The sequence below is a fragment of the Agelaius tricolor genome, unplaced genomic scaffold (genome assembly GCF_023055355.1).
Source record: "Agelaius tricolor isolate 1412-34295 unplaced genomic scaffold, bAgeTri1.0.p SCAF_2, whole genome shotgun sequence".
Lineage (NCBI taxonomy): Eukaryota > Metazoa > Chordata > Aves > Passeriformes > Icteridae > Agelaius > Agelaius tricolor.
In genome coordinates this window covers 52,268,512-52,295,917 of record NW_027269262.1, presented here as the reverse complement: position 1 = coordinate 52,295,917, position 27,406 = coordinate 52,268,512, and the positions used below count along the sequence as shown (strand labels likewise).

The 27,406-nt window shown below is 40.9% G+C and overlaps 1 protein-coding gene across 2 annotated transcripts in view; it reads left to right on the top strand.

Annotated features, from left to right (window-relative positions):
- GAREM1 (GRB2 associated regulator of MAPK1 subtype 1) overlaps nucleotides 1–27,406 on the top strand; it is a 102,350-nt gene that overhangs the window by 57,524 nt on the left and 17,420 nt on the right. Inside the window, exon 3 of one of the 2 annotated variants that reach the window (XM_071418818.1) lies at nucleotides 20,166–20,296. The exons of the other annotated variant lie outside the window; for it this stretch is intronic. Coding sequence (XP_071274919.1) covers nucleotides 20,166–20,296 — 131 coding nt within the window. The remainder of the gene's footprint in view (nucleotides 1–20,165; nucleotides 20,297–27,406) is intronic. 2 annotated transcript variants of the gene reach the window in all.

Here is a 27,406-nt window from a genome sequence, read left to right as displayed (position 1 = left end):
TCTTAGTGTTCTGGAGGGGTTCACAGGACATTTTTGCTTTAGCATGCTTGAACAACTCTGTGCTCTGTCACACCTGCTTCACACAGCAACTTCCAGCCTTGCACCAAATGGCAAAAGTTTGACATCCTGAACTTCCTTACTGAGCAATAAATTCCATCCTGTTTAATGAAGTATGAACAGAGGTCTCCTGCTGATCGTGTTCAGTCAGGTTTTTTCTTGAAATTAAGGATGTCTTTCTGTTTATTTTACAAAACTTGAGACCAATATTGTTTTAGGGAGCCAAGTACTTTTTCCTTTACCAATCCGAAGTGCTCTAAAGCATTTAATAGTAACCAAACCATTTTACAAAGTGCTATCTCAAAACAGATTCAAATGCAGCTTTACCTAGGAAAGCCATGGAAACACATTTATTTTTTGTTTTTCATATGGAAACAAATGTTCTGTTCTTGTACCATGTGAAACTGGAATAGATTCAGGTCAGGCAATGCATATTCATTCCTTGAGACTCCTTGACAGTTTTAACTACAGTCATTTCCCTCTCCAGCCCACTCCTTTCACTTCTAACTATGAGAATGGGAATTCCTTCATCTTTTGGGAATTGTGCTTGCATGTCTCTATGCCTTTATGGATAAAAATCTGTTAAACTTTATCTACATTAAACAGATTTAGCATGTGAATTGTGTTCTTGGGTGTTGTGATACAAAAATATCAGCATGCACCAAAAATGGCTTTCAGTGATAGGCTTTTTTTCTGGATTATTGTGGGGACTTTTTATACTTCTTTTAGTATTACAAAATTTGTTATGGGAAGTATTAATCTCGGTGAGTCATGGTAGACAGCAAGGGTTTCTCAGCTGTGATCTAAAACGTCACTGATAAAGCCTAAAACCTTGTCCTTACATAAATGAATGTATCCACTAGTCTGCAGTGATGCCAATTAATCATGTGCAAGCAGACATGTAATGCCTGTCCTGTCTGATCTTCACCAAACATCTGATTGGAAATATTTTCAGGACAATAGTAACTGTCTCTTTTCTTTGGAAAGCTGAGAAATACCATAGGGAACGTTTGTACGAACCACCAGGTGTGAAAAATATTCCATAAAAGCTTTTACTAGCCCTTAAGCTGGGATGTGACATTACACCCAAAGGAGACTCAAATCAGATATTTGCTTTATTCATTTCAAAATTGTTCTTCTCTCGCCTGTTTTGAGGGTTTGTGGGTTCAAGTGGCAGCATTAGGAGCTGAGAAGGCTGTATTGTACTGAACAAAATGAGGGCTGTTCTCCAAAACCCTGTTCCCTGTTACACAGGGTCCATCTATACTGCAGGAGAAAAGAATAAGTAACAACAGATTAGTTGTGCAGGGAGCCACACAAAACACATTGCCTGTGTGGAAGGTTCAGGCCTCTTCTGAACACTGAATTCATGTGCTGCTGAAAAGGTCTCCCTTCCCCCAGCTTCTGTGAACCAACACCTCTTCTCTTCTCTTCTCTTCTCTTCTCTTCTCTTCTCTTCTCTTCTCTTCTCTTCTCTTCTCTTCTCTTCTCTTCTCTTCTCTTCTCTTCTCTTCTCTCTTTTTTCTCTGTTACAAAACCTTAATGTGCTGGAGGTGGTTTGATATTTTTCTTATTAAAATTTGTGTTTTGAATAGTTACCAGGTCACCAAACTGGCTAAATACAAAGAAGGAGGATTTAGATGAATCTGAGCCAACCATTTACAAATAAATCTCTTGGGGTCTCTAAACACTGGTGGATCTCAACATCACTTTGATTTGAAGGCAGATTAAGGATTACAAATACTTTCTAAATCTATTTTGAGCTTTGCTGCCATTACATGAAGGTGAAGGATTCAGTGCTACTTTTTCACCCTTTCTTACCTCTAGCAGCAGACTGGAATGAGTTATTTTGATAGGCTGAAAAATGTTAAATGTTTAAACTCCATCTGTACCCAGTGTATGGAACAGTGGTGAGTGGTGTGGCCAGAACGCATTGCTACAGAACTCAGGGAATTTTGGTATCACAAATTGGGGGAGACATGGGAAAAAAAAGGGGTTTACCTGGTAAACTTCTCTTTCCCACAAACTGGATATGGATGAATAGTGGATGAATATTTCAACTTTCATGGCTCTTTGTCTAAAGTCTGGGTACTTGTGCCTGATTCCCACTGAGGAGCGTGGTCTCTGTGGGATACTGCAACTCCTTGACACATCACTCCTGACTTGCTCTTGTGTCTGGTAGGGAAACATCTCTTGCAGTACTTTGCCATCATCCTCTTAGATACAGGGATTTCTAATAACAATAGAAATTGCCAGGTGAGTTTCTGTAGGAATAAATAGGGGTTTGGATACAAGGTGATGGACCTGCCTGCTCCTACCATATATGTGATCTGCCTTTTCCAGACTTCCAGGAGCCTGCTCTGGCAGTGTGAAACTGCAGGAATTCTGTGAAATTCTGTCACAGAAAAGCCCTGTGCACAGGGCTGCACAATCAGCATCCTTTAGTTCCCCAGTGCATTACACCTTTTCCCCCTTTCCCCTCCTTGTCATCTGCACCAGTTGTTTGAACCATTTTGCTCTGCTGTGTAAACTCAATTCAATCTCAAAGCAGAGTCAGGAAGGGGTGGGAGAGGGCTCCCATTTCTCTGAAACCTTCTTAATTTGGTGCTTTATAAATTTTAGAAATAAAATTCTGAGATGATATGTAAATGTTAATGAGCCTTAGCTGGGCTAAAGGCGTTGAGATTTGCCTGCAAAAGCCATCTGGATATCTGTCAGCACAATGTTTGTTCTTTGTATTATTCTTTCAACCTGCTGTAAACAATTTCAATGGCTTCTGGATTTCCCCTTGATATACAAATGAATTTTCAGTGCTGATCCTCCCTTTGTCTCTCTGTATCAGTTCAGATGCCAAGTGCAAACAAAACTCCCTTCTGTGTAACTCTGAACTGTGTGCTTCTGTGGGACTAGTCCTGGCAGGGAAGGAAAGGCAGCCCCAGCCCTTTCTCTGCCACCAGCCTTCAGGAGAGTCAAGCCAGAAGAGTGCAGAAAGTCAAGGTGGAGACCTGATCCTTGAAATCTGTCTCCAAGGCATCAGCTCTGGCACCCCAGGCAAGGAGGAAAAACAGGGCAGAGGGCGAATTGCGCTTGCCCCTTCCACAGCTTTGTACAAAGGCTTTGAACCCTTGCCCTAAGGGGAGCCAGGGTGCCCCTGCAAGGCAGGGGGCTTCTAACAATGTGCCCCTTGTGCTGGCTGGCTTCTCCAAATGCTGCAGCATCTTGGATTATCTTGTTAATTGCTTCATCAGAAGAAACTCCCTTCTGATGTAAGAGCAATTTCCTACTCCTGTTGCTGGATGGAAGCTGAAATAAAGCAGTTTCATCTTTAGAAAACTATCAACGCTGAAAGAGTTGGGCTATTATTTTAAGTAATGTAATGAGCAAACGCTGCTTGGAAATCATTAAAAGAACATATTCACAGCTCAAGCCCCTGCTGTCCAATGTGTATTGATGAAGCTTTTCCTGAACCAGGAGGATGCAGGTTAATTTCTTCTGCTAAATTGACAGCAGTGAGGGCAAGATATTTTGCTGCTGCTGTGTATTGCATTTCCATCACAGGAAATCTGCAGTCAAATACAGGCTATTAGTGTAAGTGTGGGTGAATGGTGTGAGGGAACATTCATAATGATTTCTTTGTAGAGGTGTGAAATGAGACTTGGCAGAATTAATTTTTAGCTATACCATTTTTTTTCCTGGGAATGCTGAACTGTTCACACTTTTGTAGCATGCTGAGTTCAATCTGAATAGGTAGGCTTGTGGTTTGGTTTTGGGGTTTTTTTCCTTAATTGAAAAGCTTCTCAGATCTGCAATAGAAATAGAAAATCATACCCTACAATAACTAATGATTTAAAACTTTTGCAGAAAACATATAAGATGTGTATACTCCTGCATTCCTGCTGGATGTGGAGCAATGACTTGAAGCTTTCCATTCCTTGACCATAAAGATGTATAATCAGTTACCCTGCCCCAAGGATTGTATTTGGAGCAGTTATTTTCTTTTTATTCTTAGCTATATACAGTTCTGTCTATGGCAGAAAGATTGAACTTGTACCAGGGATGTAATAAATTCAGGTTTATAGCTCAGCTGAAACAGAAGAGGGGTAGACTGAGCTCCAGCTGCCCACCACATCCATCTACCCAAAAGATGTAGGCTTTTCTAAGCCTAGTTGGTGGCACTGAGTGCATGCAGGCACCCCATGCAGGCTTTAAAGCACTGGGAAAGTATCTCAGAATAATTCTCTTGCAGAAAAAAAAAGAAACAACTCTAAAACTTCAGATCAGTATGAGGGACAGAAAAGTTTCACCAAGTTTCTGAATACAGAATTCATCTGTACACTCAGTGCAATAAAGTTTTCAGAGGAGCTTCAAGATCCTTTGGAAAGAGGCTGCTGAAAAACATGGCAAGCAAATTACTAGCATAAGGTAAAAATGCAGATGGAATATGCAGGCTTGTGCTCTTCCTTCAGAAAAGCACTCTTCTTTTTTGGTGTTACAGCTTTGTAAAATAACACCTACAGCAACTGTTTTTTGGAGCTATATCACCACCTCCATGGTTCTCCTTTGTATAGATGTTGTTCAGCTGACAGGAGCTGGAGCACTGATATTTCTGGATCCTCACAATGGGCAGGTTGCTTTGTGTTGCTCAGTGGCAGCAGGGGACGGGTGCTGAAGGTGGCAGATGAGCTGATCCAGCAGAAGCACTGTGTCATTGCTTTGTCTGTACCTCACACATGTGCAGTCTTTCTGCAAGGTTTTCTCAAGGAGACAGCCAAAACTAGTGAGAGAGCACTGCAGTGTGGGAGAAATTGTTTAATAATGGCTGAGACCCTAATTAGCTGGAGTCCTAAAGAGAGAAAATGAAGACAACTTAGGGTATATTTTTTGAGGGGAAAAAAAATCTGATTATTCCTGCATTTCACTATTGCTTTCACCTGTGAAGAAAGAATTATTGTATTCTAGGATTTTTAGTATTTAGTGATTGAACTCTCAGCTATAAGGCTAAATCAGATGACCCAACACTTGTTCTCTTTCACTCACTTCTTTCCATCAAAGATGAGCTGAGTTTGCTCCTTGAGTTTGACCATGGAGGTGGAATCAGATTTCATAAGGGAAATGAAAATCTCATTTTCTGACAGATGTTGGATATTAAAACCAGACACATGTTAGGGAGCTTGATCTGAAGAGCTGTGCATATGGTTTAATTTTTTCAGTAGAAAATGTAATTAAATTGTCTGGTATTCCCGGATTAGCCCATAGTGCTTCATGCTGTAATCTTGCACGAAAATCTAAAGTATGTGGTTTTGATATTTCTGGTAAATATAATCTTTTTTTATTGTGAAGGATTGGTATCTGGCTCAATTTATTTACTAATTAACCTTTCTTTTTTTCACTGATTGTCAGAGTTGGTGTGCTATGTGGTCATAGATAAACTTATCCTCTGTTGTTACTTTGGGAAGAATGTGTTTAAACTTTGATTTCTCTAAATATTAATACTAACTGTGAAGCTTTTTCAAATGGTAGAAGAAAATAATAATTTTGTGCAGCATAGATTTCTTTACTCTATGTTTTTATAAGTTTACTATGAAATTTGGGTCATACTCTGATTCCAGGGTATGCCCCTTCCTAGAGGAGAATCACAGAAGATAATTCCAAACATACTCATTTGCTTGTTTTTCTTTTTCTTCAAAAGGAAATAATTGTGGATGAGGGAGAAGGGTAGCAGAGAGGCATTGGTGCACATGATTTTTGTCAGGGAAAAAATGAGTAAATAAAATATAAAGGGCCATGCCTTTAGCATGCATGAAGATGTGTGCAGGCTTTGCAGATGAGCTGTTTGCAAGGGCTGAGACTTTCTCTAGAAACCATGGAAGTGAAGCATATAAGGTCTGGTCTGAAAAAACAAGTTACCACATAGGCCATGGATGTGTAAGAACATCTCCTTGCCTGTGTAACAGCAGCAGGGACAGAGCAGCAGCCCCACACGTGATGGCAACCAGGGTCTGTGTGCTGGGTGTCCCTGGAAGGGAGGCATCCTGTGCTGCTGGGGGAGGAATGTGCTGCTGCCATGTCTGCCTCGCTGCTGTCACACGTGCTGGCTCAGGGGAGCAGCAGAGGGTGGGATGTGACACTTGTGTCTGGATGTGCCACTCGTCTTCTCCACTGTGGAAAATGAAAATAGCCACCTTTTTTCCCTGTAGTGCAGGTGTTTGTCACTTTGTGGTGTTTGGCTACTGTAAGGCTCATTTAGTGCGGATCAGATGGAAAGTGTGCAGAGTGGTTTTCTGACTCCTGTCCAAGGAAAACCTTGGGTCAGCTGGCATAGAGTGTTCTGAGAGCTGGCTCAGCTGAGTCTTCCTAGAGCTGGCAAATGAGCTGCCTGTTCACCATGAGGAGCCTGCAGCAGGCAGGGGTGCATCACTGGGGCACAGTAATACATGGGTAAGACATCAAGTAGCTGCTGTAGGTATTTGGACTCCCAGCCACTTGGGCAATTCCATCTTGAAGAGTGGGAGGCCAAAATAATACGTGCTCAAAGCATGGAGAGTGACTGCAAAGAGGAAAAGTGAATTGCTTGCTTTGATATCACTCAATGCCTCAAGAGAGCCCCCAGCAGACAAAAAGACAAAGATTATAAACCAGGTTGTATCTGGCTTTGCTTAGGTGGTCACAGTCTTTCTGATGATTTAAGTAAATGTACTGATCTATTTAGGCAGGCACTGAAGCTTTTTTCTGTGAATCCTCCATGTACTGCTGGCCAAGCTGAGACCCTCACCCTCAGTGGCAGGGTTTTGGTGGCATGGACACTGTCCCCTCAGGACAGCTTGGTGTGGTAGGAGGAGGTGGCAGAATGAAGGGGTAAAATGAGTGTTGGTCTGCCTCCTTGGGGCAGGTGACCCTTCTCCCAGTGATGTTCTGCAGCACGGTGATGACTGTGCCACTGTGTGTCTGTCAAGACCTTGTGTGCTGTTGGGTTTTGCTCCACTGGGTGTGCAGGAGTGCAGTCAAAAAAAGGAAGGGCTGGACTTCTCTGAGGAAAAATGTGCTTTAAAAGAGCATAATTGATGTCATTTCAAAGGCAGGAGTTTTTAAACATCTCTGAGTCTCTGTTTCTGTTTTTAAGCATCTTTACCTCTATGTTCAGAAATCTCAGCTGAAATAGTCGTTTTCCTGAAAGGAATATTAAGCTGTTGGGAAAACTTTGTAACAGGTCTAGCAGACTGATCTTATGATGGGTTTTGGTTTTGAGTTGCTTTTAGCTTGGGATGTCCCAATTTTTCTGGTCTCTAAGCACCATCTGCCTCCCCTTCTAAATACCTGCAGTAACCAATTCTAGTTGTCTGAAACCCTAATATGGTTTTTTCCCATCCATGGCATCTTCACAACTTTAAATCTATGTGCTAAGGCAAATTATCTAGTATTGATTTAGCTTCATTATTCAAGGAATAACTTTTTTTTTAATGGAAGTTTTAATATTTTTCCTAATCTTAGAGGCAGATTTAAGATCACCTTGTTTTACAACCAAAGTTCTTTTGCAGAAATTTAAACCACAGAATTTCCCTGGAACACTTGCAGCTGCTAATGTTAGATTTTACACTTAGAAATCAGTATGTAATAATATATCTCATGATAATCTAGCAGCTGGAGAAGTCCATGAGCACTCAAAAACAAACAGGAGGCCAGACTGTCAGCCTCTCTGATAATTACCACTTCACAGCCCTTTCAGTGAAAGGCTACAAAGTGAGATTGGTGCAAAAATACCTTTTAACAGGAGATGCCCAGTACTAGAGAGAAGTTTTCACTAGAAATACATAGAGGGAAAATATTCACTAGTACACTCCAACTCATGAATTATCATTTAGATGGAAAAAAACAAAATCCCATAAGTGGTGGTCTGAAAACATTTTTGGAATTAAACCACCCCATGTGTAGTCTGTAGCATTTTTTTCCGTCAAGCTGTTTTAGGCTAGGCTGGCAGCCTCTAGTAACGGGATTCATTTGGCTCTCAGCAAGCTGGCAGGCATCTTACAAGAGGGAAAATTTGGCTGGGCATTCTGTTTCTTTATACCTTTTGGATTCAGCTATGGTAAGCTGAGCTGCCAGAGAGAGGTTTAGATGGTACCCTCCTTATTTAAGGTGTGTGATGGAATGCATTCAAGAGAACTGAGGCAGATGCATATCTTGCTTAGATCTACATTTTAGATTTATCATCTTTGTTGCCTTCTTGAGTAGCAGTGAAAATTAAATGAAGTGGCAGTGCTGAAGCGATGTGCTCTTACTCATCATCTCTATTCACCCACCTTTTCAGCTCATCTCTCTCTTCTCCTTTTTTTCCCTTTTTTTTTTTTTCTCCTGGTGACACTTCAGCACATGCTGTGAACATATGCCAAAAAGCTCATTCTTAAAAGCTGCCTTCATTCATCTTGAGCTGTTATCAAGAGCTTTGTCTGCTCTGTGGGTAAATTGCACAGCGCTGAATCAATGTCCTCTTGTACTGGAAACCAGACAATTCTGACAAACTCTGTTGCATTCATAGGGAGTGAGTGAAGAGATGGCTTAGCTCATGCAGAATGCAGGGATCAAAACACCTTCTGCCTCTCAACTGAGGCGGTGACACAAACGTGACTGCTGATCCTAAACCAAAAAAAATTAGAAATGTTTGCTTGCTGCAAGTTACTTTGTATGCTTGATAGATATTCCAGCATTACAGATGACAGTTTTTGGAGCATAAGCTCCTATGTGTACTTCATCAAGGTGATTTTCAGATCATGTATTATTTTGGCTCTGCACTTGTTTCAAATTCTCCTTAATGTAATTTTAGCTGTAGCATGAATGTACTTAATACTCTCCTTGACAGGAAACCTCAGATGAATAAACCAGACCTATTGTGTAATTAAAGAGTTTCTTTGGAATTTGGCTGCATTTCAGTTTTTAAAATGTTGTTTAATTTGTTCCAGAAGTAAAGTGAACTTGTTTTTTCAGAACTTGGTCATGATTGCTGGTGGTCGAAGCTATAATAAATTGAATTCCTTCCTAATAAATTTAATTCCTTCCTAATTTAAACACATTATAAATATGTAAACTGAGCTATAGTCTACAGGCATTGACAGATATTGGCAATACAAAGTGATGGTACCTTTCCAAAGAAAATTGTCTTTTTAATTACACAGAATAACAGAAACTGCTTCTTCCCATTGCAGATACACAAATGTTGGAAACTTGTTTGAGTGACAGGTTCTGCAGTAATTTGAGTACAATAGTTTAGCAGATTTATGTTTAGGGAGAGGAGAGAAGGGGAAAAAATACAGGCTCTGCTAGAAACTACATATATATTCAGCAAGCAAATGAGATACAAGCTTTGAAACAATAAGCTGCTCTATAATGCACAGACAGTCTTTCAGGATACCAAGCATCAGCTCTGAAGTCTCTCTACACGTTGATAAAAATGTCTAACTGAATGAAATAAGTTTATTCTGTCTCATGTTAAAGCCCTGTTAAGCTACTGAGAACTGACTGAGCTTCTGACTCAGTCATTGTTCCTGGTTTTTTGCAACTCCTCCCATTCAGTTAATTAAAAAACCTGTTCCTGAGCAGGGAACAAAAGCACTTTTTATACAGAATTGGTCTATGTGCATTTTAAAGATTTCTGCCTGGTGAATGCAGTATTTCTTTAGCTTTGTTTACCGCAACCCAAGCGGCTGCCAGGGGCAGTGCTGTGGATGTGGCTGCTCTCCTTGGGTGGAGGACACGCCGTCCCACGCTTGGGCCAGGGTGTGCTGCCCACGGCCTGGGGTCAGAACCTGAAAGGCACAAAAGACTCTCAGTGAGCAAGAAGTCAATGAATGGTGCTCAGGTCAGGCCACAGAGATGAGGATACGCACGTGGGAGTAGCAGGAGGAAAAAGATCTGTCAGCAAAAGAGCAGAAAGCGTAAAGGATGGTCGGTTTGCAACTGAAGAAAAAAGTGGCTTTGCACTGAGGCAGAACCATTAAGGGCTTGAGTTTTGGTGAGTGCTGGCTTTGAAGCTTTTTGCCAAACCAATAAATAAAAGCTGTTACTCAGAAAGGCAAAGTTAATGGTTAAGCTCAGTGGTTGCTGCTGTTATTTTAGTGAAAGTTTTGACTTACCAAGAAATAGAAAAATGTGTATGAACTTGTTCAGGAGAGCTGCTCCCACTTTGCAAATTTATTTTTTAAGAGATGGATACCAAATCCAAAAAGTTGTCTGGTGTAAATCCACAACTTGTTTGTGGTTAGGATCCCTGGAATCCATATTGTGGTAAAAATGCACTTCTGCACATCTTAAATCTCTCCCTATAATTGCACTCTCTCAGTTTTTTAAATCAAAGTGAAATTCTAGGATTCAGAACAGGCCTGACACAGAGGCTGGAACTTGCTTGTTTCTAATTTGCAGAGGTTGGCTCTCGTCAATGCAATCAAATTTTGGTCCCCTAAAATTATTAGCCCTGTTCTCTAAAAATGAAACCTCTTCCACCTGTACTATAACATTTTTCTGTTGCCACAGGTGAACACAGTTTCTCTTTTGAATGCTGTCTGGTTTTTATCTTTTTGTCAGTGCAAAAATTAATTTTCATCTTTTTGAAAAAATTTAGGCACTGGAATTAAAAGAAACTGTTCCATTAGAACTGCACTGAACTCAGGTCCTGAAATATTTATGCCCTCAGAAAATATTCCAGTTTGTTTCATTGACACTTCATTTGGACAAGGAACTGAAATTCACCGTTTAGCAACCAAAATGACAAGGTGAAAAGGTGGATTTTCTGTGAGGAGGCACCTGCTGAGGCAAGGGGAAGGATGTCATTGGGTTTCTGTACTCATTAGGTGCTTGCAGTGCATAATCCCCATGCAGATTATGGACTACAACTGCACTGTTGCTGGTGTGGGCATCAGCCCACAGGAACATATTGTGTTATTGTGTTTTCTCCAAATTATTAATTAAAAATTTGTTCTGAAATAAAAGGAAAAGGGATTTTCTCTGCCAACATTGAGGAGGAAAAGTTACACATTCATAATTTCTTCTGAAATCAGTTTTAATGAGGTGAGTAATCTGTGGTATAAAGGCAAAATATTTGGATGCATCTGTGATAGAGAATCCCAGCATGCTTGGCTAACCTTTAACAGGTATTCTAGCATAGTCTGTTTGAGCCTGCTTGAAACTAGTAATATTAATTTCAAATTAATTAATTTACTTGAAACTAGTAATATTAATTTCAAATGTTGACCAGGAGTTTGTTCTGTTACTCTCATCTCAACTTTCTTCTGTGCTTTAATTAAATGTTAATCTGTTGTAGACAACCCTGTTTGTTTAATGTCTGTATGTCTTGGGATGGGTGTACACTGATGATTTGGGAGGAGATCACCTAGCTAAGACTAGATCCAAAGGCAGATTAGGTCTGTGTTGCTTCTTACTTTTAAAGGTATGTGATGTCTTTCACTCAAATAGAAAAATTTATGAGCATAGCAGTGTTCTGTTAAGGGTCTTATCTGCCACTCCGTGAAGGGTTTCTTGTTCAGTTTGCATTGACATATCTAAGCTCAGTCTCTGCTCCTTAAGATTGATTTTTAGCCCCAAATCAGCATTAATGTGTAAATAAAAGCAATGCATTTACTTAGTAAAGCAAATGTTTCAAAGTATAGTAAGAACTGTAACCATAAATGTTCTCACCTTTGATTGTGCCCCAATTTCTTTTCTGGTAGTTATTGCTAAAGGCTACTAAGTGAGGGGTTAAGTTGTGTTTGTCTTCTTATTAAGTTTTCCTCTCTGGTGGCAGGCAGTTCCATTGGATGTTCCCAGAAGGATCCTGGATGCTGCTGCAGTAGGTTGGAGCCATTAGCTTTCAGTGACTATTAAACACTGTCATAACTGAGATCTGCATGGATATTATCCACTCCAGTACCAAGGGGATGATGCTCATACAAGGAAGGATTTTGCCATTGGGCAGCTGCTGTAAAATGGAGTCACCTCAATACTGTTTCATGCAAGCTCTGGGTTGGTTTAGCTGGGCTTTCTGTAACTCTTTGTCTTTGTCTCAATCCCTTTTTGAGCTGTGATCAGGGTAAGTGCTGATACTCACCAGGAGAGCATCCCATCTTCATCTGTATGTCTTTATATTCTTACTCTTCAACAGGAAACTTTCCACAGCTTTTGTTTACAGTAATTAGGAAAGTCAGACAGTGTGGTACTCATCAGAGTCCTCTGCATGGTCAAGTGAGTGTGTGAACTAACACACTGCTTAAGGAACATACTCTTTATGTCTGTTGGAAGCACATGGGAAAGGAAGAAAATTATGCTAATTACAGGTTAGATTGATGATAACCCAGTAAGTTAAATCTAGTTAACTTACAGTCCAGACACTCAAAAACATGTGACCCTGTAAAATGGAACATTTCATTGTGGTAATCTTGTATTTGTGATGGTAATAACTTATGAAACAAAGGTTGGAGGTTAGGCTTGTTTTCCCTGTCTGTCTTTTTACATGATCTGTAACCTAAAATTCCCTCTCTTGCAATATCTATGAGTTAAATCTGCTTTAAGCTATCATCAGTCACCATTTGAACTGATTTTTCTTTGTTATGCTGCCAACAGAATCTTTCTCCTTTTTTTGTTATGCTACTTACGAATCATAAAAGTAAGATAAGACAAAAGGGAATGCTAGGCTGTACCATCCCCTTTGCTTTGCCTGCACAGGATCAGAGGGTTTGATTAGCAAGCATTGCATTGCTGTGTGGGAAACTTGGTTGGATTCCCTTCCTTGATCTCTCAGATGGTGTCTGTGCATATGCACAGGTGATGTGTCAGTGGGCTGATGCTCTGCTTCGACATGTCTCACCAGGTTGTGTGCCTGACTCATTCTTTCTTGTTTGATTGGGTATTTGTGCCACAAACATGACACAGTGAGGAATAAAGGCATTTAAGCCTTCAAAATCTTCATAAGATTTCCAGGAAGTAAAACTATTCATTCTGAAGGGCTCCTTCGCCATGCAATGTTACACAATATCTACTGACTGAATGTGCCTTTGTGCCTTGCCCTCTGCTTTTCAGTGCCATAAGTTTAGCTCCAGTACACTTGATGAATTCTACTGGTGTCATGTTTACTTAGATCTGTCTCTAGTTCATGTTCCATCTATTTTTTTTAATTCATTCCCAAAATTTCCAGAAGATTGGGTCTAGATTGGGGCACACGAGGTCCTCTTCTTCACCCATCTCCTCAAGAAAAAGTACTGACAGGCAGTTCTTAAAAAAACAGAGGGAATATTTCTGTTTCTTACACCTGTTTCAAGGTGATTATGCCTTAAGAATCAATCATAGCATTTCTAGTTTGTATCCCAGTGGTCATCCTTTGGAAGCTGTGCACCAAAGATATACTTGTGTATTTCCTATTGTATTCTCCACACTTTTATAGTTTCCTGTATGCCTTCAGCAGGCTACAATATGAAAATAAACAAAGAAGTTCTCATGAATAACTTCAAAAAATATCTTCTCTGCCCCCAAGCCGTTTTTTCCGTAGCTCTCCGAAGCTATCAGTGTGGCAGACAAGGATGAAACTGTGCTGCTGGGCTATCTTGCTCTTTCTTTGACTGAGGGGTTGAACTTACCATGGCACTGCATCCATGTTAGTTTGCGGCCACATCCCAACCTCAGATGGAATCAGCAGCTCCTTCAGTGGAGAGTTCAGAGATAGCAGAGCAGGTGATTCACTTTCCTGTCTTCTCTGTGAGCGGCGAGCCCGCCTGCACTAGTCCATTTGTGGCCTGCTGTCTGCTCCTGCTGTTGAAAACAGCATTCTGTAATTCCATTTACACTTGCAGTTCCTCTCTTTGCAGTGGGACTCTGCTGCTGAGTGTGCCTGCACTCTTCTCTCCTCTGGAGAGCTGGGAACAAATGCTCACTGTTGACAAGCTGGAAGATGACAAAAGTGAAGCAAGGCATTTATTTCCCACTCATCATGACTTCTGCATGTCTGCCAAACCCTTTCACCTTGGCTTAGTGATAGGTCCCTGAAAGAGCTTCAGTATTAATTTTACTCTCTGGTCCCAATTAGCCACATGATAGCCCTGTCAAAGATTGTGATGGGCTTTTCTTCCTTTTCTCAGGTCTAGACAGCTACAGCCACTGCTAGGACAACACTGCTTGCAACAACAAAATGCCACATTTTGGTTCTGTGCAAAGACATAATGGCAGTGTCAATTTAAATTAAAAGTTGACTATTTTTCTTTAAATTGCAGTGTTGTGGTTATAGCTTAATCTATTATTTTGGAGTCTTTATTTTGCTATGCTCTCTCTTGACTGGCTGCCTTATCTAAGGACTAGTTAGGGATGAAATAGCTCTACCGTATGATCTAGTTGATGGACTGACAGAGTAGACCATAAACTGAGATTTCCTTCCTTTGTCCCCCCACTAAAATGAATTTATATCTTTATCAGACATTGAGGAGAGTTGTACACACAATCAAATAAAGACTGTACATCAAAAACCAAATCTGCTAAAGTGTACTTTTGGCTTATGCTCTTGAACTCTGCCCAGTTATATCAAAGATCATCATTTTGTGAAGAAAAACAAAGTAATTTGCTATCAGTGTTATGCACAGGAATGCTGAAAAATGTAGGCAAGAACTGTCTTTTTCCAAAATGATGTTATTCTGGCAGGTAGAGCCTTTCCTTTTTGAGTAGCTCTGCAGTTCCTTGAAATACTAAAATGCAGTCAGCAGTCAACAAATAATATGAAACATAAACCTCTGCAGTACTTTTGCTACCCTGCTGTGCTGTCTGCGCATTCTTGAGGAGCAGTGGGCCTTGCACACAGCCTCACAGAGGGCTGTGAGACTTACTAAATAATCAAAGACAGACAATACAGCTCCTGCCTCCTTGGAGAAACATTTAGCAGCAAACACAGCTGAGCAGATGTTTCAGTGACCTTCCATGTTTCCTATTGGTGACATGCATTTATTTTTTTTAAACAGAGTTTATTTTTACAGTTTTTCTTTGTAGTGAATGAGCATAAGCATGCTCTCATGCTTTTATATCAATGAAAACTTGACAGTTTGTCCAGCCAGTGAATGCCTGCCATAGATAAAGAGTGCCTGGGTCTAGGTACAGTGCAGTCACTGTACAGAATGTTTCTGTTTCAGGAACATTCTGGACTGTTGGAAACTGCTGGACTATTTGAGGGTAAGGGGTAAGTCACTGCAAAAACCAGGGGATCTTACATCACAGAAATAACCTGGATGAGCTGCTAGGTTGGAGTTAGGAACATGTGTAAGCCTGCAAGAGCCTAAGCAATGGAAGCAGCAGAAGCTTGGACAGAAAGGGCTGATTAATGCCCCTGCTCACAGCCATTCCAGGGCCAATCTGGCAAGAAGGAAGATGGACTGATCTTCCTGCTCCTAATGGGTTTTTATAAATGCCTTCATAAACTGGAGAATAAGCACTGTTTTAGGTCCTTCCTTGCCTTTTTATTTTTCCAGACTCATTTCCACCAGTAGTAGATTTACTGTCTTTGCTGTAAGTACCTTCACAGAGAAATAAGAATTCATAATCTACAGAGATAATATATACTAGGATGAAACTGTTTCCAATACTGTGCCTGCCAGAGGCCAGACAGAAAGATAAAGAGATATAAAGGTTGCAGGAGTTGTTCATTTCTCCCTAGCGTTTGGCTGCAGAGGAATAGCCATACCTGCTCAGTGGAGCATGCAGGTATTACGAATCTTTGATCTTTCTGAACCTTCACTGATTTACTACAGAAACATTTCATTATTCTTTTTGTGCTAGTGAGAGAGAGGGGTGAGCTTCTATAAAAGTATAGTTCTAGCTTTATATTTTCTTTTTTTTTTTTTTGTTAAATTCCTAATTAACACAAAGTGAAATTGCCCTGTGGTTTGTTCAGGCTTTCTGTCAGTTTTGTCAAGTGTCCCAAGGAAATTGTGGAAATTGTGCCTTTTTCAAAGTGGAAGAAATTTCCACTTTAACATGCAGTCAAGCCATACTTATGTCCATTAAACTTGTGTTTCAGCCATGCTTTGGTTTTTTATGGAGGCTTGAATAGAGACCAGGTAGAAACATGGGAAGAAATTGTCTTCTTCCTCCTCGTTAGTTAGTTAGTTTAGTTAGTTTAGTTAGTTAGTTACTGACATTTGGTTCAAATGCATATTGTAGGCTCTTCAGCCCTTCTTTCTCTCCTTCCAATAAAAAAAATTCTGCTTTTTTTCAATGAGGAAATAAATTTTTAAAAGCTGTCTCTAGAAAATCTCAAATTATAAACCCATCTTTTTCACGGAAGAGGCATTTTAATGTCTAGCCCTGACAGCTCCCATGCACAGCATACTTCTTGATTTTGTAACAGGCAGAGATTAATGCTGCCCTTCTCTTCTGTGCTTTGGGATCTGTGTGTACTCCTCTGTCGTCAACCTCCTCGTGAACTGCTGCTTATTAGCAGTGAGGGCACAGACGGCTTTGTGTTTGTGAGGCTCAGCTGAAGGACGGGGAGGATGGCACAGATAGCGACACAGACAGCTCTGAGCGTCGCTTTGTACCCAACCAAAGCTCCCAATGATGATTTTCTTTTTTTCTTTTTTTTCTTTTTTCCTTTTTTTTTCCGCAGGAATGTGTAATTCTGCAGTAAAGAGCAGACTCTGCTCCCAGTTGCACACAGCCTAAAGCGTTTGTTCTGTGTTGAGGAATTTGGGACTTTTTTTGTAGAACTCTGGGTTGCAAGGAGTAACTGGCCCTGTCTTGCCACCAGATTCACTGTTGTTAAATATAAAACAGTCATAGAAAAATAGTATTATTATGCTTCCAGACAGAGTAACTAGAGAACCTAGAATTAAAGGCCACTGTCTCATTCAAAGGGCTGGATGAGTATTGTTCATATCATGTATTACTATTCAGTATTTTGTTTTCCTTCCTTGTTCATGTGAATTCATGCTTTGTTACTGTGGCCAACTCAGTTCCCACTCTGAAGTGAGAATTCTCAATTTCTTTCTGAACTAGTAAAATTTTATTACTGCAGTTTCAAAAAACTGTTTAGCTTCCATGCAATATCATATTCACCTCGGTTCTGTGCATAAGCATGGAGTATCAAACCAGAAGTAACTCCACTGAGTTTCGATCTGTCAGAGATGACCTAAACTTGCTGTAGTTTCAGCTTGGGGTTTTTTTGTCATTAAAAACTCTAATCACAGCTTGCCTCAAGTGGTAGCCACAGCCAGGAATGCTGCAAATCAGACCCCTGGATCCCAAACTGGGCAATCAGTTAGGGCTGCTTCCCAATGGCTGTGTCAGTAGTCAAAGAGGATAACAATTGAAAATAAACACAGCCTTAGGTCAGCCCATGGTGAAGGAACACTGTGTGACATCTGTTAAATTTAAGAGCATCCTGCTCTTAGTGACTATCTGAAGTACATCTACTGGCTCTGTGCTTTAGAGTAGTGGTTTTTCTGTGCTGTCAGATGCTCCCTGGTGCAGCTCATAGTCCCTGCTACTACACGATGCCCTGACACGTCCTGACTCCATGCACAAGGACACCTGACTTCACTCATCTTCCCCACTCCTCATTTTCTTTTAGAGGAAAGTGGGGTGCCTGTGAGGGAAAGGACCTGTTCAGCCAGGGAATGTATCTTCCTCTTGGTTAGGCTGTGGCTGAAAGGGAAATTCTTAAGACAGGATTTTCATGGTTTGTGGCAGACTGGGGATTGAAAAGCACAGCTCTCTCTTCGTCTCCATGTGCGTGCTTTGGCATCAGTCATGATGCACTTCTCAGCACCAGTTAACTGAGCAGCTTCCTGCTAATTTTTCAGATTCCCTTAGCCCAAAGGTGTTGGCTGCCTGGCCCCTCTATTGCTTTGCACCTAAAAGGGCTCAAAGCAGACAGGCTGAAGAATTCAGCTTTAGTATGCTGGCATGGTTCTATTGAGTATATGAAGCATTTTCCAAATGCTTGTCTGCTGTCAGGTTTCCTGTGGCTACCTGTCTGCCAGGTATAGCTTTATCACTCCTACAGTTTGTAGTCTTAATCCCAGAGGTACTTTAAAGTTTGTGGAAAAAGAATTTGTGAAAATTTCTCCAGACAAGAGGGTATGTTGTCTACAATGAAAGTTTACCATCAGTAAGCAATTAAACAAATTTAGAGGGAAGAAAACCTCTTCTCTGCACTGGCACTCATCCTTCAGCCATGAGTTCCTCTGAGAGCTGGGAAGGAGATTCTGGATAGTATTGCTAACTGTGCATTTACTCCAACCTGCTTACACTGCTGTTGCTTACTCCTGTCTAAGGTGGAATGCTGCATGACCTGTGGTCTGACCCAGAGAAGCCATTCCTGCTGTGGTACACTATAGGAAGAGCTTCCTCAGGTCAGACTAAAAGTCCTGTGGCTTCTACCCCTGTGCTGGTCTCCAAAGTACATGAATTGCCTTGGTTGAACGTCACATCATAGCATGTCCTGAAGCAGATACAAAGCTGGGAAACTCAACTGATTTTAGGAAGTGTAATGAAGGTTATTAAAACATTTGAAAAATAGTCCTGCAGTGAGAAATACCAGCATCTGTAGTTACCCTGCTGATAATACTTCAAAGTTACCATGATCACTTTAGAAAGACAAAACATATGGAAGGGTATAAAAGGAAGTCCTCTGCCTTGCAAGTTGATTTTCAGGGTTACAATCACAGAGCTTTTAACATACTGATTAAAAGGGTGTGCCCCTGGCAGCAGGTACAGCTGGGGATGGGCAGCAGTGCTGAGCCTCTTGCTCTGGCACCTCTCCTGAGGGGTGGGTGGGTGGGTGAGTGGGTACACGTGTGTGCACACACCTGGCAGGGGCAGGACAGCTCTCTCTCGTGGGCGCCAGGGCTCGCGGAGTTTGCGTTGTCTTCTGCTGTTGTGTGGCCTGAAATAGTTCAGTGTGGGTGAGTTCTCCCAGCCTGTCACAGAGGTCTCAAGCCTGATGGGATGGAAAGGGGCAGCAGGGTGCTGAGCACAAGAATGCTGAAGGAGTGAGAAAATATTTCTGTAGGTGGCTGACATCCTCATGTACTGGATGTATTTTAATGAAGTTCAGCGCTATTTGGGAACAATAATCCAGTGCATGCATTGCAGATTTTAAAATGTGATTTACAGGAGCTGCACCAAACATAGATTTTATTCAACCTTTTTCTCATTTTCTAAAGTTGTTTTTTACATCAAGTCTTGCTGAGACCAGCCTTTAACTTAGTAATAGTTACCATTTCTAAATTTGGAAAGATCACTCCAGTGATTTTAAGCTTAAGTCATGCAAACAGTGAACTGTCTAAACTTTTCTTATCTCTGTATTTATAAAATAAAATTTTAAAACTTGTGTTCATAGTGCACACAGGTGATTGATGTGCCTGGCTGTCCCTGGCAGGTCTGCCTGGGGTGGCTCCCTCCATGTTAGTTCTTGCCTTTTACAAGAGATAGAAAATAGCCAAAGTTTTCATGCTGGAGGGAGGTAAAGTTAGCAAGAAACACTTCTTTATCGTGCTCTTCTGAAGGCAGACACCTTCAAAAGAGTTTTAAATGTCTGTGGTTTAATATCTTATGTTAGCTAAAGTTCTCAAATGGTTCAGTTTATCATTAAGGAAAGTTAGATGCTGTTCCATTCTTAGGGAAGCCCAGGGGTAAAAGGGCTTAGGTTTAGCCTGCTGTTTGATGACGCTAAAAACAAACCCAAATTCCTTATGTTTATTGTTTTGGGGTTTTGTAGGTGTGGTTTCTTTCTGTAAAACTTTTAATATTAAAGGCCCAAAAGTGCTATCTGTACAGATACTATGACACTGAATTAAGTACACAAATGCAAATGCCTCCATAATTATTTACTATTTCTAGACAGCATGTGATAAACCAATCTTTTTTAATTTCACTTTGGCTGCCACATGTTCTTTTCATTCCAAGGCAGTGAAAGTGGGTGTCTTTCATGGCAGGTTCAGGAGACTCTACAATCTTTCGTCTTCTTGTTTGGTTGCTAATAACTGGAAAAATTGACCGAGCAAAATGGTGAAGAAGTTGAGCCAGCAGTTGCCACAGTGACAGTTGTCCAATATAAATATCTTACAATTCTTCTGTTTATCATCTGTTTTCAGGGCAGTTTAAGCTGCTGGAACAAGACCGAGATATTAAGGAGCCAGTGCAGTATTTTAACAGTGTGGAGGAGGTGGCTAAAGCATTTCCTGAACGAGTTTACGTCATGGAGGAAATAACATTCAACGTTAAGGTAGTCCCTGAATAAATATTTGTCCCTGTCTAAATGATTAACTGTTGCAACCTTTATATACATGGCAAGTGAGCAGCGGCGCTGAGTGGGAAGTGTGATTTTTGAGACAAACGAGCCTTTAGTGTTCCACATTCGGTGATGGTGCTCTTTGGGATCATTTCTGCAGTCTTAAATCAACATGTCCTCTAAGGGCTCTCCTGCCCTATGGCACTTTGGGGAGCAATCCTGATGATCCATTCAATAATTCATCTAATTAGGATGCTCCTGCCAGATTTTAAACAAATGTTGTTTGTTGCCCCCTTCCTCCTCCCCCTCCAGCAGTCTGAATTTCATTCTCTGCTAAGCAGCAGCTGCTCAAATCCCTCTCCAGAAAGCCTCTTTCTCAGAGAGCACACAGGGTGAAATGATGAGGTTGCTTGTCTCAAAATTACTGCAGCTAAATACCATTGTGAATAAAATAACAAAAAACCAAAAAAAACAAAGAAAATAAAACAAAAAAAAAAACCAAAAACAAACCATGCCAAAATAAAAAGACACAGTTGTTCTCTGTGTGCATGTGTGTGTTTGTTTGTGCACAGCTCTTGGGCACATGAAAGGGTCACTGATCCCATGAGAGGGTTTGCTATCACCAAACATGCTGCAGTGCAGGGTCACGAAACAGTGAAATCACAGCTTGTTCTTCTTTGTCCTACCTACACATGTGACACTGCACAAGGTAGGTCAGCTCTGCTGTGAGAGCAGAGTGGTCTCCAGGCTTATCTGGTTGGTTTGAGCAGCAGCACCATCTCAGACTGGTAGAAGAGCATCCTAGAGCTGGTGTGCAGTGGTGGAGATCCACATCATATACCCTGCAGGGGAAACTGGCTAATACTGGTGGTGCAAAACCAGCCTGGAATTTCCTGGTTCTTTGTGTATACGGTTGGGCTTTGTTTAACAACCTTTTAATGGCTTTTTCCTTTTTCTTGCACTGCTACAGCTGGGAGACACCAGCTAGTTCACAGTTTTTATAGGTGTAAGTGGAAGAGCTCATCAGTTAATTTAATCAGTGACTAAGACTCACACCTTGCAAGACAGTAGGTTGTTTTCATTTGTGCTCTGCATTAACCTGAGCCTGTAAAACAGAGGCTTTCATTAATGAAGGCTAGGTTAGAAAGTTGGAACACTTCTGTAAATTTAGGCAAGGGAGCAAGAAAATTTTATCTCTGCTCAGAAAGAATCCTTGTGACTGCTAGCCTTATCCAGAGCTGTGCTGTTATTTCTCTTTTGATCAATGACCAAACCAAGAGAATGGCACAGTAGAATGTGCAGCTTTGATTTTCTAGTGCAAAAAAGTATTTGTCTACAGGCCTCTTTAAACCTAAAATGCCATATCTTGAGTTTACCATGAGTGGTTTTAAAACTCTTTTTCATATGTGGCAAACTGAGAAATAAGCAAAGCTTTCTGTTAGATATGAAATCCATTTTTAAAGGTTTTATAGTGATACTCCTTAATGTAAATAACAGTAGTAATAATCCAGGTTTAACCTAGTTACACAGTTATCTTGGCAGTATTCCTCTTGGCAGTTTTTCCAGTTTCATAGAAGTCTATTCCAAGGTTATCATCTTCCAAAAAATAAATGAACTTAGCAGGATTTATTAAAGTGTTTAATAACCCTTTACATGCAAGAGAATTATGTATGCTAAAATTTTAATATGGGAGAGATTTTGTCAAGCTGATTAGAGCAAAGGGAGGAATACTAAGTACAGTTGATTCCTGTCCAATGTAGCATGCCTGTTTAAATTCAGAAGAGAGTATCAGAAGGCAGCTAATCCAATAGAAAAAGAAAAAAAAAGTGCCCAAAATATCTGATGAAGCACTTAAGATGAGAAGGATCTCTAAAGTCTGGGAATTATTTCTTATTCCAAACACTCAACTCTTCAGTGGATAATTTTTGAAGAAGGAGCCTGTAGAGTTCCAAGGTGACCAGACAGTCACTGTGTTCTTTTGTCTGTGCTTGTTGAGGTGTGCCTGCATGTGCCAGTACACCATGGTTATGATTCCACTTGGTGTGAACCTTGCTCCTGAGTGTAAATCCTTGGCAGTTCCAGCAGGATTTCACAGCTACCGCTGCATTCTCCAAACTGCCTTCTCACTGAGATGGGCTGCGAGATCATTTCCAAGGGGCTTACTTTATTTTTGCTTCCTGTAATAGTCATTGAAGGGAAAAATCAGCCACCTTATCCTGGCAAAGCAGGGGAGATGGTTCTCCCTTCCTTCCCTGTGGTTTTGCAGATGGACAGCTTCTCTGGGCAGTGCCCTGATGCAGAGGGTTGAGCACCTGATGGGTGTTTGAAGAACAGCTGTAATACATGCAAGCAAGTGCCACTAGGAGGGAAAGGTGGTATCTTTTCAGAGACTAGCAAACAAAAATTTTGGGTTAAATAAAACTTTTGTAATGGCTAAAAGTACTTAGTAACTTTTCTGGCCATATGTACTGCACTGGATACCCACTTGGTCATTTCGAGTGGTAGCAGCATCTACAGGCACAGTAATTTAGAGTGGGATAAGTGGGATAATTTATCTGGGGATAAGTGAGTTTCATTCAGTCAATAGTTTAATCTCTTCCTGATCAAAAAATAGAGGCATTCTGTCCTTTCTTCACTGACCAGATAGGTGAGAACCTTTTTTGTATTAGTATTCAGTGCATAATTGAAGAAGATTTTATTTATGTTACAGAATTATGCAACAAATACATGAATTTTTTTTTTCCATTGCTAGGAACAAAATACTAAAAATGTTGAGCTACCCCAGGACCCTGTCTTTTGCTGAAGCAACAGCAGTAGATGTCTGCTTTCAACTGCTCTGGTCTCATACATGTGGCAGTATGTATACAAACACCCAGGAAGCTGTTTGCACCAGGTCTTAAAAACAAGACAAGGAACAAACACACCCCCCCACCCAAATAATACTGAAGACAATTCACAAAAAAGTTCCCTTAAAAAAGCAGCAGTATTGTCTGATAGACTGCACAGTAGACAAACTAGGAGTTCCTTCACTCTAAAAACCAGCTCACTTAGTGTGGCAGGACCCTTCAGATCTTCCAGAATAACATTTTTCTTCTCAAGACATCACTTGGTCTCCCTGGAGAGTCTGTGAAGCTGTTTGCAGACACTTTCTAGAATGGACAAACGGGTTAGAGAATTAGCCTTATAATGATTCTTTTCTTACCTATCAAAGATATTGTATGACTGATGTGAACTTTTGATACCTGATTTGTTCATATTTTTTAATGTAATCTTCTTTTCACAGTGATTTAACTGTGTTGGCCCATACAATGTGCATTTTGGCAGAAAAAAATCTGTAGTGAAAACTTCGCCCTTTTTTTTGGTTTTGTTTTTTTTTTTGGCAGATGGTAATGCAGTACAGTGGAGCAAAATTGATTTCCTGATTGTAATTCTGGTGCCTCTGATAAACTCACCCTGAGTTGCCATAAAGCACATATATAGGAGGCTGTAACTTACAGTGACATTCTTAAGTGCTGCAGTAGTGACTTGCTTGAAATGAGGTGCTGTGTAGATTTTGGCTCCGGAGTTTCAGGCAATTCATAATACTTCACCTCAAGAATTAGTGCTTTAGTGGCCTTGTGGCTTGATGCCAGCCTTACAAAGCAGCAAGAGTCAGCTCCAAGCAGTTTGGGTTTTTTCTTTTTCCCCTTTGCCCCCGGTACACACAGGCTCAACACCTCGGTGTCTTGCGTTGGCATTGCAGTCCTGTGGCTGCCTCTTTTCCTCCTGGAAAAAGGTTGGGTGGCTTGAGTAAGAGAAGCACTGGAAGCAGAGCTGCTGCTGCTGTGTGCCTACATTGAGGTACCTGCTCCAAAAGAAGCCTGGATGGCAAGTGCCACTGCCTCGGTGGATCCTGACGTCCCACGTAAAGAGACACTCCATGTTACAGCTCTGCTGTGTTATCTGCCACATTTTGGGTCAGTTTTAGATCACTGATTTATTTGAGACATTCCTTAAAGAGCACTGAAGCCAGCTGTTAATGTAGTAATTAGGCAAAGTCCCTCTTATCCCAGAGGGAAATGCATGAAGACTTTTACTTGCTGATCCTCTCTTGGGAAACAGACATTTGTAAAAGAAAGATGGGATACTGTCTCACTGAATTGAGCCAACTTCCTTGGAAATGTTTGCTCTTTTTTTTTTTTTCCTGCTAACAGCTCTCCTGAAGACACTGTTTTACATTTTAAAAATCTTTTCCAATTTTTGTGACCTGTAAAAAAAAATATATATATATCTAATATATATGATCTATTAAATATATGTGTAGTGCTACAATTGGTCCCTTGGCTCTAATAGTAAAAAACATATGTTGTAGCTATGAATCAGAGACTTCACAGTTACAAAGAGCTCTAACAATTAAAAAAAAATCCTAATTGTATTTTTAAAGTGAATGCAATGCTTGCATTACTCTAATAAAGTCTAGTAGCTATACCTACCTATATAAAGCCACAAATCATTTTTATAAAGGTGTTCTTATGTGTCCAATTAAAGACTTCTGCTCCAAACTATAACAAATTAGAATAATTGGAGTCCAAGACAGCATATTGACTCAGGTGTTACCAAAATCTATTATTGCTAGTTAGCCTTTCCTTAAGCAAAAGGAAGATTATACCTGAGCTTTTCCAAAAAACAGTTTCCTAAGTAATCATTCCTTGCTTTTCTGATGCCTGTCTTCTGCAGGACTTTGCAATGGCTTTTCAATGTTACTGGAATTGCACGAGTCTTAAAATATAAAATATTATAGTGACTTAGACCACTGCAGTTTTGCAGTGTGTTTGGCAAGGTGTCTGTATGCCTGTAAACTTTCTGGTTACCATCCTGGCATCAGCAGTGAACAGATAGTATGGATTAACAGCTGGCAGTCGGAAGGGAGAAGGCAAGTACAACAGGGAGGAAGTTCTGGATCTGTGGGTCTTGTGCATTCATTTTTCAGCTTGAATATCTACTCCTGATTCCTAGATGGCATTGGGAGTGTAGTGTGGCAAGCACTGCCTCTTTCACAAAGCTGGGGTCACTGGTTATTCTCACCTGTTACCAATGAAAACTGGACGAGAGGAGCAGAAGAGGGGCGAGTGCAAAGGAAAACTGCAGGAGTTCTTACAGTGCAGGAAACATTGTTGAAATGTATAAAGCCCTCCTTGGATGTGTGATGCAGCTGAATGAAAGCCTCTTGGTGTTTTCTGCCTTCTGTAGTTGTTACCTCTTCTCCAGAATTATTATGAGACTTTAGGAGTTTACCACAAAAATGTGTGTTTATTTCTGAACTAATCTGTGATCTGGACCACCTTAACTCTGCCACTGTGCACTGCTGTCTTGAGTCCATCATATACCAGGGATATGCACACATTCACCAGCTGGGACCTGCCACTAGCAGGTCCAAGAGTCTGAAACAGTGTAGGGCTCTGCTACACCCCAGCAGCAGCTGCATTGCAGGAAGCAGAGGGAGCCCAGAGAATGGTCTCAGCAGGGTTGTGAAGATGCAGATCCTGCTGGGTCAATGCTGAAAGCTTAGAGGGTAGAGGGAGATAAGGCTGATGTGGGACTACCCCTTCTGCCTTCTAGGAATAATTTATGATATGCACTTTCATGTTGTCTATAAGTGTACTATTTGGCATGGAACCATAGAATCATTTAGGTCAGAAAAGACCTTTGAGATCATTAAGTCCATCCATTACCCCAGCACTGTCAAGTCCACCAGTAAACTATGTCCCCAAGTGCCACGTCTTCACATCTTATAAATGCTTCCAGGAATGGTGACACAACCACTTTCCTGGGAAGCCTGTTCCAGTGAATGACAACCCTTTTGGTAAAAAAAAAAAATTTCCGGATATCCAATCTAAAGCCCCCCGGTGCAACTTGGGGCTGTTTCCTCCTGTCCCATCTGTTCTTAGGAAATGCTCTGCATGACTAATTCTTGGGCTTCTGGAGGCCCTGTGAAGCTCACCAAAGGCAGTGTAAAACCAAGCTAGAGTCCATGGCTCTTTGTTGATTTGTCTGTAAGTTTTGTGGCTGTTGATAAAGTGAAATGTTTGAACAAGACAGAGCAAGTCTGATTTTCATATGTCGTTGCTACAAAGACAAAGCAAGGATCATTTAGCCTAATGATCCTTAGCCTTTGTAATCTTGAGAACAAAAGCTGAGCAGTATCTGTGCACTCTTATGTTTTTTGAGAGAGATATATATGATATATATGGTATATCTTTGTTGCCAATATGCTGGAACACCTATTTACCTGCCATTTACCTACCAATTTTAAAGTATAAGCAGCCCAGTGGGATGTATCAGCAACCTTAACATCACCATAAGTAGAATTTAGTAGATAAATTTCTGAGGTCTTAGACTTTAATTTCATGTTTTTGGATTTTATTATAATTTTGATTTTATTATAATTTTGAGCAGCAACCAACACCTTATATTTTTGTTTAGAAGAAAGAATGCAGAACAGTATTTTTCTCAGTGTGCTAAACTAGAACTATGGCATCATCTTTCTTTTCATAGAATATCATTGAATATACTGAGTTGGAAGGGGCCCGTGAGGAAAATAAAATCCAACTCCTTGCCTTGCACAGGACACCCCAAGAATTGCACCATGTGCCTGAGAGCACTGTCCAAATGCTTCTTGAACTTCTGTCAGGCTTGATGCTGTGACCACATCCCTGGGGAGCCTGTTCCTATGCCCAACCACCCTCTGGGTGAAAAGCCTTTTCCTGATATCCAACCTAAACCCCCCCTGACACAACTTCAGGCCTTGAGTTCCTGTCATACAGAGAAGAAATCAGTGTCTGCCCCTACTCTTCCCCTCATGAGGAAGTTGTAACTACAGTGAGGTCTCCCCTCAGTCTCCTCTTCTCCAGGCTGAACAGACCAAGTGACCTCAGCTGTTCCTCATACAGCTTCCCCTCTAGGCCCTTCACCATCCTCTTTTGGATGCTCTCTAAGAGCTTAATGTCTTTTTTACATTGTGGCACCCAAAACTGCCCCCAGCACTCAAGGTGAGACTGCCCCAGAGCAGGACAATTGCCTCCCTTGCCTGATGCTGGCAGTGCTGTGCCTGATGCACCCCAGAAC